The sequence below is a fragment of the Coturnix japonica genome, chromosome 3 (genome assembly GCF_001577835.2).
Source record: "Coturnix japonica isolate 7356 chromosome 3, Coturnix japonica 2.1, whole genome shotgun sequence".
Classification (NCBI taxonomy): Eukaryota; Metazoa; Chordata; class Aves; order Galliformes; family Phasianidae; genus Coturnix; species Coturnix japonica.
This window is the reverse complement of record NC_029518.1, coordinates 36,240,757-36,253,439: the sequence shown is the minus strand read 5'-3', so window position 1 is coordinate 36,253,439 and position 12,683 is coordinate 36,240,757. Positions and strand designations below refer to the sequence as shown.

The window sequence follows — 12,683 nt, the reverse complement described above, 5'->3', positions numbered from 1 at the left end:
AGCTGAATGTATGACTATTTCTTGGGGGTGAAAACAATCTCAAGAGGTTCATGACACTCCTGGCCAAGGTCTTCTAAACCTAAGTGATTAGTGATAAAAACCTCCATTAAGGAAAATCTAGTTGTCCCCACAATCTGATTTTCCTACTGTGTAAAGAGTGAGTTTGTTTTTCTTAATGTAAAATTGGTATCACTGCTTTGAAGACACATACTTAAGCTACTCATTCTCTCTTGAGAATGCTATGCTTGGTAGCAGTAGCTCTTGTGTTATGTTTTTCAGGACAACTCAGGTAGATCCAATACACGCATATATACTGAAGGGTCAAATTGCTTTCTTTCTCTACATATCACTATGATACTGGCAGACTGATATTTTGATATCCCAGTTCCAATTTAAATGTCTGCAGTAGCTAAGGAGTGTTTTCCTTTTCAGTGTATTTGCTGAGTAAGTCTTCATCTTTAAACCAAAGCTGTAGATGTGTCAGCTTTTCTTCTTCTCTCAAGAAGTCTGGAACACTTATTTGTAAAAGACATTTGTAATTTGACTGGTGGGTCTCTCTTATATATGTGTAGCAATAGAGCTTATAAAAAAATGATGAGAGTTCCCAGATATTCAGGGTCAGTCATTTTGTGCTGACACATCATGTTTTCTTTGTCCTAAAGTCATAGAATCATTAAGGTTGGAAAAGACCACTAAGATCAAGTCCAGCTGTCAACCCATCCCCACTGTGTGCACTAACCATGTCCCTCAGTGATACATCCACAAGTTTTTTGAGCACCTCCAGGAAATGTGACTTCACCTGAGCCGGTGGAGTCCACAGCGCTCCCTGGGCAGCCTGTTCCAAGGTCCCACCACTCTTTTCTGAGAAGAAATTTTCCCAAATATCCAGTTCCTGCTTGTGTGTGTGTGGCACATAAGGAACAGACAAGAGTATTTTCTGGTCTTGTAGATGGAGAAGGAAGCATTAGCAGCTGGTGCCTTAAAGAGAACACCATAGAGCTGGGCTGGGTAAAGTATTGTGTTAGAGCCTATTGCAAGTACCACAGACTCATGGCACAAGGACAACTGAAAAGGCAGTCTCCAGCCTAGAGCATCATCAATCAATGAAATGAAGGCAATATGTAGACAGTAGAGAGCACTGCAAAGGGTTGGTTGGGCAATATTAATCTCTATGATAGGTGGTAATGGAATTAGCTCATCAACCTAATTATTTACTTAGAAAACTATGATATTAAGAGAAAAGGTGAGAAGAGATGACATTTTGGATGTGTGTTTCTTGTTCCTTGTGATGAAATTTGTTCTCTGAGGCTATTCTGGGCGATCTTCCCTTCTTCCATCCTGCCTCCACTCTACAGGTTCTGCACTTGGTTCTGTTCGCTGGCAAAAAGTTCCAGAAGTAATGCATTTCATTTTCACTAATAGTGCTGTGAAGCATCTTTCTCAGATTTATGAAGTTCTTTAGAACCTTTAGGGGCTGAACTTAAGTTTCCACCTTCCTCTGTTCATCCCAAGGAAGGGATGAATCAGAGCAGATTCAGAAAAAGAACTGTGTGCATCTCTGCTGCTCAAGTCTTCCCACATTGCAGTATTTAATGAGTGTACACCAGTCTGGGCTGGCCCCTGCTTGAGACATAAGAAATGACTCCCCAAAGAGCTGCACTGTGCTGCCTGAAGGTGCTCAACAGACCAGTGGCAGGGCTGGGAATAAACCTCAGCTCTCCTGACTCAGGCTGCAGTGCCACATCTGTTGCCTTTTGCTGCTTTTTTCTACTTCAGCATGTCATTATTTCTTTACTGCATTGTTCAGTTGCAGCAGAAAAATGAAAACAAAGCAAATATCGCAGTTTTTTAATATATGCAGTAGTTCATTCTTGATGCCAAATAGGGAGGGTACAGTTACTAGAGTATTTCCTAGCCCTGCTGATTTCACGGGGTAAGAACTCCCAGAATTTAGGGGAACTAAGAAGGTACTCCCAAACAATTTACTATTTTGCAACATATTACATAAGTGAATTCAGTCTCTGTTAAGCTATAATTGTTTTTACCCATTTCCTTTTGAAAGGGAAAAGCAGAGAGTAAATATGCCTGGGATTAATGCCGTTCTCAAGGTCAGAATTGTGGGAGCATTAGCCATCTGTGCATTTGTTTAGCAAAGCTGCCCAGAAATGTTGGTGTTTCAGCCTATTTAAGTTATGTTTTGAGATTAGCCTGAGCCAAGGGGTTTCTTTAAACAGCACCCTGATAATTTCTCTGTCTCTAAAATAGTTGTATCTAATGTGCACAGATGTAGTGGCTGCTTTGAACAGGTTCTGAAGGTCAGGCTTTGTCTGGGAGGGAATCCCAAGAAATCTGATCGCCTTCATTTACCAGTCACTCTCGGCTGGAAAATCCTATCTGCTTTCTCCCTTTGGCTCCCATCAGGCTCTGTCTTTTTAATGCATGTGATTCTGTGTTGTCAGCATCTGAGAATCCCAGATCTCAATTAGAAGTCTCTAATCCTCTTACTCTGCAGTGTTATGCACGAAGGTAGTTCTGCAGATGTGTGGTGGGTCAGCCCCATTTATTTCTCTGGAGCTCAAAAGCTTACTGTCCTTCTGTATGAATGGGAAAAACAAACATTTAAATATGACCTAATGCAAAGATTCCCCCCAGTGTTGGCCTATGGTCACAGTGTCAGTTTTCCACTGGGAGGGAATGTTGTTAAGTAGTTCCAGTCTGTAGTGCTTGGGGATTTAACAATACTGTTCACAACTAGCAGGTCAGTGCTGTAGTCTTCTTTCTGCAGCTGTACTCAGTCACTGCAACTCTGCCTCAGAAAGGAGGATAAAAACTATGGGGCTTCCCACAGTTAATAGTATTGCCACAGGAGGTTCCCTGACACATCCTACCCCATGTGCCAGGACTGTAGGCAGAACAGAAAGATAATCTCTCCCTTGGCAAGTTCAACATCTAAGCACAAGGTGGAGGTGTAAGCCACCCTCAGCTCATCAGATTTGTTTAGGTGCCTTTCAAGTTGCCCAGAGTCTGCAGGCAAGATACACACAATGTTAATTGCTGGCTAATACAGGTTGTAGGCAGCTAGGGCTAACGTGCTGCTTGGCAGCGACAGCACCCAGTAAGTCCACAGACATCAGCCTTGTTGCTCCTTGGAAACGAGTTGGGTCCTTTCTGGAACTGTTTTGTCATCTTCTGGGTTTTTTTCTTAAGATTTTATGCTTTTTATGTAAATATTTCCCCCTTGAGCTACTAAATATTATCCCCTTAATGGTTACAAGGTGTTAGAGTGTTTTTACCTAAAACCATTGAAAAGTTCCATTATCAGTAAGAGCACCATCAGTACACCAGCAACCAACAGCTGCTGAGGAAGATCTAGAACTAAGAGCTGGCTGGTAAGAGGGCATTAAAGAAGAGGAGAACATGGACTGTAGAGTTTGTGGTGGGATTGGAGGGGAGGATCTCCTAGGGGTGATGAAAACAGTAACAGCTAGAGGTAGGTTTAGGATAAGTTGGGAAGACAGAGTGAGGCAGGATCTAGAGGGCAGTGCAAGTGAGTATTTGGCTGGAAAAAACTACAGAAAAATGAAGTTATCTTTTCAATAGCAATTTAGGATCCAACGAGTCTAACAGTACCATTTGTTCTCTTGCATTTATAAGTGTTATCTGTAAATTTGCCTTCTGTTTTATCACTGTTTACTGTCTACGCTTTATTAGATAATGTAGCCTTCAAAATCTTCCTCCTGTGTATTACTATTCACCTCCCTTTTCTTCCAAATGTCACCCTTTTTCATTTGAGAATTGTACCCTGAGGTGCTTTAGTTATATATGAATGCAAAGTATTTGGGATGTGCTATTCAATCTGCTATCTGAGCTATGAATATTAACAGCATACTCAACATTTTAGTTTCCAGGGCACTTTAAAGTGTACAGCCAAGTGTAAGATTCTGTCCCTAACTATTGGCTTTTACCTTGTTTCTAGCAAGACCTTATGAACCTTCCATGTGACTTTTCCATAGAGTAAACTGTCAACAGAAAGGATGGAAAGCCTTGGTGGCTTGTAGCATGGGTGTCTGCTCTGAGATCTTCCATTCTCTGGTAGTGCTTTTTGTAGCAAACTTCTTCTGTAGCCAAACATTTTATGTTTCTGAATGACAGGTGCTTGATTTGCCTCTTATCCGACAACATGTAGAATCTCCTGCTCAGAAATGTGATGTGTTCTCTGAATGCTTTTGTGTAGATAAGTGGATTCTTCAAGAAAACAGTTTGTGGTGTCTTTCTTGTTCTGTAAGAGCTAAGCACGGTGTTAACACTCTGTCACTCCGTCATCGAAGTATATTAAGCGATACCTACTTTTGCCTCTGTGATCCAGAATAAGTTGTAGTGGATGGGAAGATGAGCCAGTGGCTGTGAAGGCTTTTAGGACTGTTAGGATGGTGCATGGACACTGAAGACAGAAGAGAGGAGGTTTTGAGGGATGAGTTAAAGGGTGTGAGAAGGCAGAGCTGGCATTGTGCACATGGGATTAAGGTATACTGGATTAAGAAGTATCTGGTGCAGCAGATAAAATGATGGCAGAACTTAAAGTCTTCCAATAAAGAGAACTGAAGGATGGCTAGAGAAAGCTCCTTTTCTGTTCTATCATCACAGCAGGATAAAGAACTTAAGCCTGTATTTGTCCTTAAGAGAAATCATGTTATATCTGTAGAAATTATCCCATTTGCTGTTGTAGACTGACTGGATCGCTATCAACTAGAAGGAGCTACACAGAAAATGTGATCTCTGCAGACATTTGAGAAATATTGCTTTGACTGTCACCTGCAGAAGCAGAGGGTGTTACTGCCAACATCTCCATCTGCTGTCCAGCAGCAGTTGTCAAGCCTGTACTTCTGATGATGCTTTCCTGCTAAAGCACATCAAGAGGCACAAAGCTCTGATTCTGTCCCAAGGCAAACCAGCAGCTCTAGTGAATGGTTTAACAAACATTTTGGGGGCAGCTTCTGACTGTGCCTGTGAAGGTCTTGCAATCAATTTTGGGCAATTCTGTGTTTTGTCAGCAGAGTACTAACTGTTAAATAACACAAGTAATTAATTACAGAAGGTGAGGGGAATGCTTTGGGCTTCAGTGGTAAGGGTCAGCGTGATTTAAGGTAGAATAGAATAAGCTGGATGGGAAGATGAGAAGAAGAAAAATAAAGGCCATATGGAATCCTAGATACTTGGAAGGATATTTGAAGGTATGCCTTTGCCAGTTGTCTGTACCCAGCCACAGCTTCGCAGCAGCCTTAATGCCTTCCAACATTATGCTGCTGTCACCCATCCTCCCAGTAGAGCTGAACACAGCAAAGCTTTGAATGATGATTCTCCAAAACAAGAAAAATTGCACCTGGAACAAAGGCTGTGCTTGTGTACACAAAGAAATGCCCGAGGAGAAAAAAGGAGTACACATTTTGACATTGGAGGGGGAGGGAATGTTCAGCAGTAAATGTGGATGTTTGGGAAAAGGCCATTACAAGGACCCTTGAGACAGATGGGAGTGCCAAGGGAGGGTGCCAGATGTTAGCTCTGCTTATAGAACATATGGAATATGTATCATCCAGGTATGAAAATGGTGAGTGGGGGCTCTTCAGGGAAGCTGCTTGCAAACCCAAACCAGCCCATAATGAGGGATCAGTTGGGGCACCCACCGGTGCCAGCAGATTGTCTCATCCCTTGGCATGGGCCTCTGCAGGGAACACAATGTGTGCATGGAGTTGCAGAGTCTCTTGGGTGGTTTGGACTTCCTGCAGTAGGGCAGGGAAAATGCAGGGCATTTTCCTAGGCTTAGAGATGCCTGCTTTGTTTTCACTTTGCTTTCAGCTCAGCTGCTAAGTCAAGGTCAGAACTAGTCTCTTTGCAACTTTTTTGTGTCCTCTTCACCTCCTTGTCTGTAGATTTTTAAGGGCTATTTGTGCGGTCTCTCTGCTGTCACACTACTAACCTGATCTTAATTTTGATGCCAATAATCATGCACAACCTTTGCTGTAAATTTGGAACAATCTGCCCTTTGTATGCGTTCCACTGTTAAGTTGCTCTCTTGAGTCCTATTTAATAATCTAAATAACTTACTGTAATTAACTAGTCCTGAGTGCTTAGCATTGAGGAAAGCACAAATTTGACAGCTTTCAGAAGTGAATGGAGGATGATGAGAGAATCTATGAACATTTCTGCGTGTGTCCTCATCTAAGAACTATTTTTATCAAAAGAAGGTTTATTTATGCTTATTTATATGTAAATAATGTGTAGTTAAGGCTTTCTTTTAAGGTATGCTTTACACTTTCGTAATTAGTGTGTGTTTATCCTGGCACTGCTCTGTTCTTTAACACACTGTTTACTTCAAAATGTATTGTTTCACAAAGGTTTCATACATAACATGCTCCTCCGGGGTCTATTTCATGATGAATGAATAATTCCTGAAATCTTCTGGAATTCCTAAAAGATGTCAGGGAAAGTTCTTCACAGAGAGAGTGGTGAGGTGCTGGCACAGGCTGCTCAGAGAGGCTGTGGATGCCCCATCCCTGGAGGTGTTAAAGGCTGGGTTGAATGGGGCTCTGGGCAGCCTGGACTAGTACCAGATAAGGAGGTTGGAGGCCCTGCTTGTAGCAGGGGGTTGGAACTGGGTGGTCCTTGGGGGTCCCTTCCAACAGAAGCCATTCTGTGATTCTATGAATGTTTCAGAGCCAAAGTCACGAAGATGTACCTGGACAGCTTGGTCAGAAAACAAACATTTGAGAGTAGCTTGGAGTTATGGCACTGTTTGAATGACTGAATGCAGGGCCTGCTTCTTCTCATTCTTCTTTCCAGCAAGTTATTTCTCCTGAATTTCACAACAAGGGGAAGGTCAGACAGGTAGCTGATTCTGATAGATGTTGAACTTCGGTGAAAGTTCCACTTGTGAAATACAGTCAGTGGAATAAAATCAAAAGCTTCTGTACAAAGGGAGGGCAATGCAGAGGCAGAAAGCACAGCAATGCAGAAGTCTCCTCTTCTAGCAGGGTCATTTATAGGAACAAAAGAAGAGCTTTACTTCAGTGCTCTTACAGTTGCTGTGAGTATACTAACTTTGCTGTGTTCAGTCACTGAGGGATAAATGTTCCTGCTCTCTAACATGCATGTCCACCTGCAGGTGATGGTGGCAGCTCTCTTGAAATGCGTAGCTGTGTGAATTGCACAGCAGCAGAACACATGCTGAAGCGACTGCAGCCTGCTGCAAATGAGCCAGACATCTCATTATTAAAAGCAGCATATTGCACCATACTCTGCTTTTTGGTTCAGTCAGTTTTGGTGGGTTGTCTCCAAATCCTGATCTAAAAGGATCTGAGTTAGTGCTGTGCCTGGAGAGTTTGATTAGGATGTTCTGGCTGGTTAAGTACGTACATTGCTGGCTCCTCTCGCTTGTGGGGGTGCACAGACACTTGTATTGCAGCCTAAGTGACTGCTGCCAACAGAAATAAATCAGAACATTACCGCAGAGAAGCTCATGGGCCATTTCCTTTTGGTCATCTTGTAGGGGCCTTTTTTGGAATGAAGTTTCTGTGCTGTCTTTTTGCTGGCAGCAATAAAGCCTATGCAGACTCAGTAGAACACGTAATCTTTTATATGACTTGAGATTTTTTTTCCTGGCAAGCAAATGGTCCTCAAACTGCTCAACAGTGACAGGGACCTCAGGAAGCCCTTAAGCTGACACTGCTTATTGGTAGCTATGAAAGCTAAACTGGGCTAGTTTTGAAGTAACAGCTCCTCCAAAGAGCCTTTAGATCATTCATGCCCATCCTGGTTTTATTTTTTTATTGTTCTTGTTTTTTAGTATTTTAATTAAAAAATTTAAAAAATAATAAAAGTTTTGTTATTTATATATGCTAATTATATTGCATGTTTTATATATGACCTGAGACAATTCCTCTTCAATCAGTGTGACTCAGGTAAGTCCAAAGACTGGACAACTGTGCTTTAGATAACTGCAGATTAGTAAGAGTATCTGCTGCCTTCATCTTCACATTGTCTCCCTTTGAGCAGATGCGCTGGCCATTGCATCTGCTTCCTCTGGATTCATTATAATCTTTTGACCTTTCTCTCTGTTTCTCCTTTAAGATTTACGTCCATCTCAAAGAAGGCAGTGCTGCTGATGGGCTGGATGCTTTGAAGAACAAACCACAGCTGCACAGTATGGTGGCCAAAAGCCTTTGTCAGAATGCCTCTGGAAAGAACTATATTATCTTCACTGGCCCAAGCATTACCAGCCTCAATCTCTTTGAAGAATTTGAGAAGCAAGGTGTGTATTGAGTGACTCACTGGGTTTTAATGATGACAGGCCTAGGGGCCTCCTGCCACTGAATTAAAAAGAACCTTGCAAAAGGCTTCAGTGAGATCTCAATTCCATGTTTGGATAAGTTGATTAACCCTAGGAAGAGATCTCATTCATGGAATGGTACTATGAAAAGTACTTTTTAAGTTCCATCTATGCTCTTTAAATCTTCTGAGCTAAAATGAGGGTATTTAAAAGTTCTGACTTTTGCTCTTTGCCTTAGAAATGTGAGGTCTGATCTTCTATATGACCTAGGGACTTTCAAAGGCATTTCCCTATCTACCTGTGATTTTTCTGTTCTTGTTGCTAAAAGACCAGGGATGCAGTGAATCCTTAAAGGCGTGTCTTTAGAAGTCGTTACTGGTTTAGTATCACTTAGATGTGACTTCTTTGGGTGATGGTTTTATATCATTGCAAAAACTCTGGCATAGTTCGGCTTTTTGCTAGTACAAATAAGCCTTGGTAGGAAAGTTGGTAGTTGGAAAGCATAATAAAACTCTGCATTTGTCAGAATGCCCTTTGTTACACCAGCGTGGCTCTTCCTGCCCGTATCTTGCTAGTGCAGAGAGTAACCTCAGGACATCTTTTCTGTCAAATGCCTCTTCACCTTATGTGAAATGTCTGCCTGCTACCTTGCCTTGATAATTCACACTGTTTTTAGAGGTAAATTACTCATGGGTCTTACACTGAGCAGATGATTCTAATTAACAATTTCTAGCAGGTAGAACATTCAGTAATAATGTTCTTACCACATGCAATTTGGGCTTACTATCTGATTCAATATTCTATTACTATATTGATTTCAGTTTGACTCATGATTTGTTATATTGCTTCATGAGACATTTCCAATATTTGACAGCTGCTTGCAAAATTAAAGTTCTGATCTGGTACACTCTATCACTTTCCTTGCTGGCTCTGAAAAACGACTTGGAGTTCCTATATTATAGAATCATGAAATGGCTTAGGTTGGAGCTGCCCTTAAATATCATCTAGTTCCAAACCTCCTGACTTAGGCAGGGCTGTCAACCATCGAATCAGGCTGACCAGGGCCTCATCCAAACCTGCCTTGAATACCTTCAGAGGAGGGGCGTCTATATCCTATCTGGGTAACCTGTTCCAGCTCCTCACCATCCCCTGAGTAAAAGATTTATTCTTAACATCTAACCTAAAACTGCTTGTGAGGTCTGCCCATAGCCTTGTCTTCTCCAAGCTTTGCCCAACTCCCTTAACCAACCTAGGAGAAGTACTCCAGCCCTTTGATCGTCTTTGTAGCCCTCCTCTGGATGCACTCCAGCAGCTCTGCATCCTTCTGGGGCCTCAGGCCTTTACACAGTTCTCAAACAGGGCTTCACAAGGGAAAAGCAGAAGTGGACAATCCCCTCCCTTGCCCTTCTGGCCCCCCCCTCTTTTGAAGTAGCCCTGGGTACAGTTGGCCTTCTGGGCTGCAAGCATACACCGCTGGTTCATGTCTGGCTTTTCATCTGTGAGGACCCCCAAGTCCTTCTCTGCAGGACTGCTCTCAATGAATTCTCCCAGTCTGTATTTGTAACTGGTATTGCCTCAGCCCAAGTGCAGCACCTTGCACTTGCTTTGTCTCTTAGATGAGAGAAAGCAGTCCTGTTTGCCCTCAGAGTCGACCCTACTTTTAGTAGGGGTTTGGATTGGAGGTCTCCTGAGTTGCCTTCCAACCTGAATTATCCTATAATCTATCGGGAGCCTATGAAGACTTTTGTGGAACTGTAACTATTGTTAGCTTTTCCTATGCCACCCATGCATTACTGCAAAAATCATGGTGTTCTTTTTAGAAAGCCTGCTATGTAGTACCTTCTCTGTACCACAATACAGAATATGCATCTAGTAATATAAAGGGCTATCAGTGAATATAATGTTGAGGTCTTTGGAGATAGCAAGAGATGAAAAAGCTTTGGAAAATAAGACTAGGAACTTTGATCTATTTGAAAATCTAAAACCTGAATAGATTCATTTTCTTTTTCAAGGAACATTCAAAACGTTTCTTTTTCTGGCTTCTGAATAGAACTGGAAACCTGCACTGAAATGCCCCAAATTCGCTGTTCTTTGAGCAGACAACTGCTGTTATTTGCTGTGACAGTCATTCATAGTGCATATTCCTTTTCACTCCTCAAAGCAAAAGTGTTATTCCCTACAGAGGATAGCGTATCCCAAAGTCCCATGTTTCCCTTGAGGATATGAACCCTAAAAGTCCCTGTTGTGCTTTCTAAACCAGCAGGAGCAGCTGGTTCTGTACTCAAGCTGCAGGAGCAGCCAGCCTGGGTGACCTTGGTGCTTACAGAATCGTTGCAGGATTCTTTAACTCCAAGCACGTGGACTAAAGCAAGCTCACATCTCCTTGTTGCAACAGGCCCTTCAGTTTCCCTGACTCTAACATGACCCACTACTGGATGCAAGATATGTGACTGAAAAATGTGTACTTTTGCTTCAACTGATTTCAGCCTGGGCACCTCTGCAAATGAATCCAGATGGGCTTAATTTTTCTTGTTTCTATTGCTATAATAACTGAGTGTTTTTTAAAAACTCTATAGATAAAGGGTGTCATCCATGATGAGAGACACCAGTAAACCTGCAGAAGTGTTGGGCCTTTCTTTGCTGCATAGCAGGGAGGTTATGCCGTGTGCTTCTGAGAGAGGAAATGGTTCCCATTATTCTGTGTGGGGACTGAAATATCTGCTGAAGGTTTTCTCCAGGCTTACTGCCTGAGCTAAAGGGAAAGCTGCAATTAATTATTATGGGATTTCTGAGATGTCTGTTACTATTTTGAAGCTCTAGCACAATAATGTAGTTATTGGCTCGATTTTATACTGCTGCAGTCTCCTGGAGAGAGTTAGTATCACCCCTTCAGTGAGTCATAAACCTTAGGCAGCTCAGGAAACATCTCAGGCTGATGCATTATTAGAGCAGGAAAGTCTTACTATTGGCTAGAAGAAAGCTTTATAAAAATTCAGTATGTTAACACCTATGGCTGCAGGAACATGACCTCTACAGTATTTGCGTAACTTATAGCAAGATAAGAAATAAATAATTTTTAAAAAAAGCAGGTGCAATTCCTCCTGTATTGATTCTAGGCCTGTTGCCATGAGGCTTTTCTTGTCTTTTGTACGGGGAAATTATAGATTTCCAAGGATTGATTAATTTCCTTAGGAATAACCAATCAGGTCTTCCTCTTTCAGAATAAAGCAGCCCCAGTGCTGTGTTGGTTGACCTTCTTCTGACGTGAGTGTCTTACTCTTTGGATGGAAGAGTCTTAGATTCTCATAGGTGTGCCCACAAAAGCTAGATGAATCCTTGAGTATTTGCTGTTACTGTATCAGTATTCCTATAATGTTTGTGAACCTATCTACTGAGTATGCTTAGAATGCCAAGCTCTATATGAACCAAGGGCAAAAGCTACACCTGCTGCCCTCAAGAACTTACATCGTTACAGACAGACAGAAGCCGAAGGGTCGTGTAAGTGGAAATCCAGCAGGTAATGTTCTCTTTGGGATCCTGAAACTCTAATCTGTCACAGCATTTCCCCTTTAAGGATATCCAATTATCCACTGTGGAAAATTAAGCGTGATGAGAAAATTGATTAAACAGTCTTAGCTGACGCATTAGTTTCAGACCTCAGCTGCCATATGAATGATGTGCACAGATGCCACCTGCTTCCATGCCCATCCATTTTCTCCACGCAGGCGGGTTAAAGCAAAGCCTAGGGACACTGAGGAAATTTCCATCCAGAATTTCCTCGAGTTTAATTAACTTGCTTGAGAAGATCTCCTTCTCCTTGAAAGCAGACCATTACTATTTCATGACCTAGTGAAAAGTTCAAGCATTTTCATTACTAATGGAGATTCAAAATCTTGTCTGTTCCTACCTGTCTGCGACTGAGATATACTTTGTGGCATTGGATGCTATTCAGGAGGAGAAATGAGAGCTATGATGAGCCTGGGAATAAGGGCTGTAGGGAGAGCTTATAGTTTGGTTTTAGTTCTCACAATTGTACTCTGTTACCATTTGTCAAATTAATCTTTCCCAGGCTAAGTCTGTTTTGTCCTTGACAGTAACTGATGAATGACCTACCTGTGCTTATCTCAACTCATAAGCTTGTCCACTGTATGTTTTCGCCCTCTCCTGCTGAGGAGGAGAGTGAGTGTGAGGCTTGGTGGGAACCTGATGACCAACCAAACAAAACCTACTACAGGGTTTTTATCTCCTTTCCCTAAAAGCTGTTCTCGTGAAACCTTGTGCTTCCATCTTCTCCATCATTTAGAGTGTGCGTACTTTTTTTAATTGACCCATGGTTTCAGTAGTTCTTAATTGCTTATCC

The 12,683-nt window shown here is 42.0% G+C and overlaps 1 protein-coding gene across 1 annotated transcript in view; it reads left to right on the top strand.

Moving 5' to 3' along the window:
* Positions 1-12,683, top strand: part of PGBD5 (piggyBac transposable element derived 5) — a 56,309-nt gene that overhangs the window by 33,448 nt on the left and 10,178 nt on the right. The window contains exon 4 of the mRNA XM_015857913.2: positions 8,125-8,305. Coding sequence (XP_015713399.1) covers positions 8,125-8,305 — 181 coding nt within the window. The remainder of the gene's footprint in view (positions 1-8,124; positions 8,306-12,683) is intronic.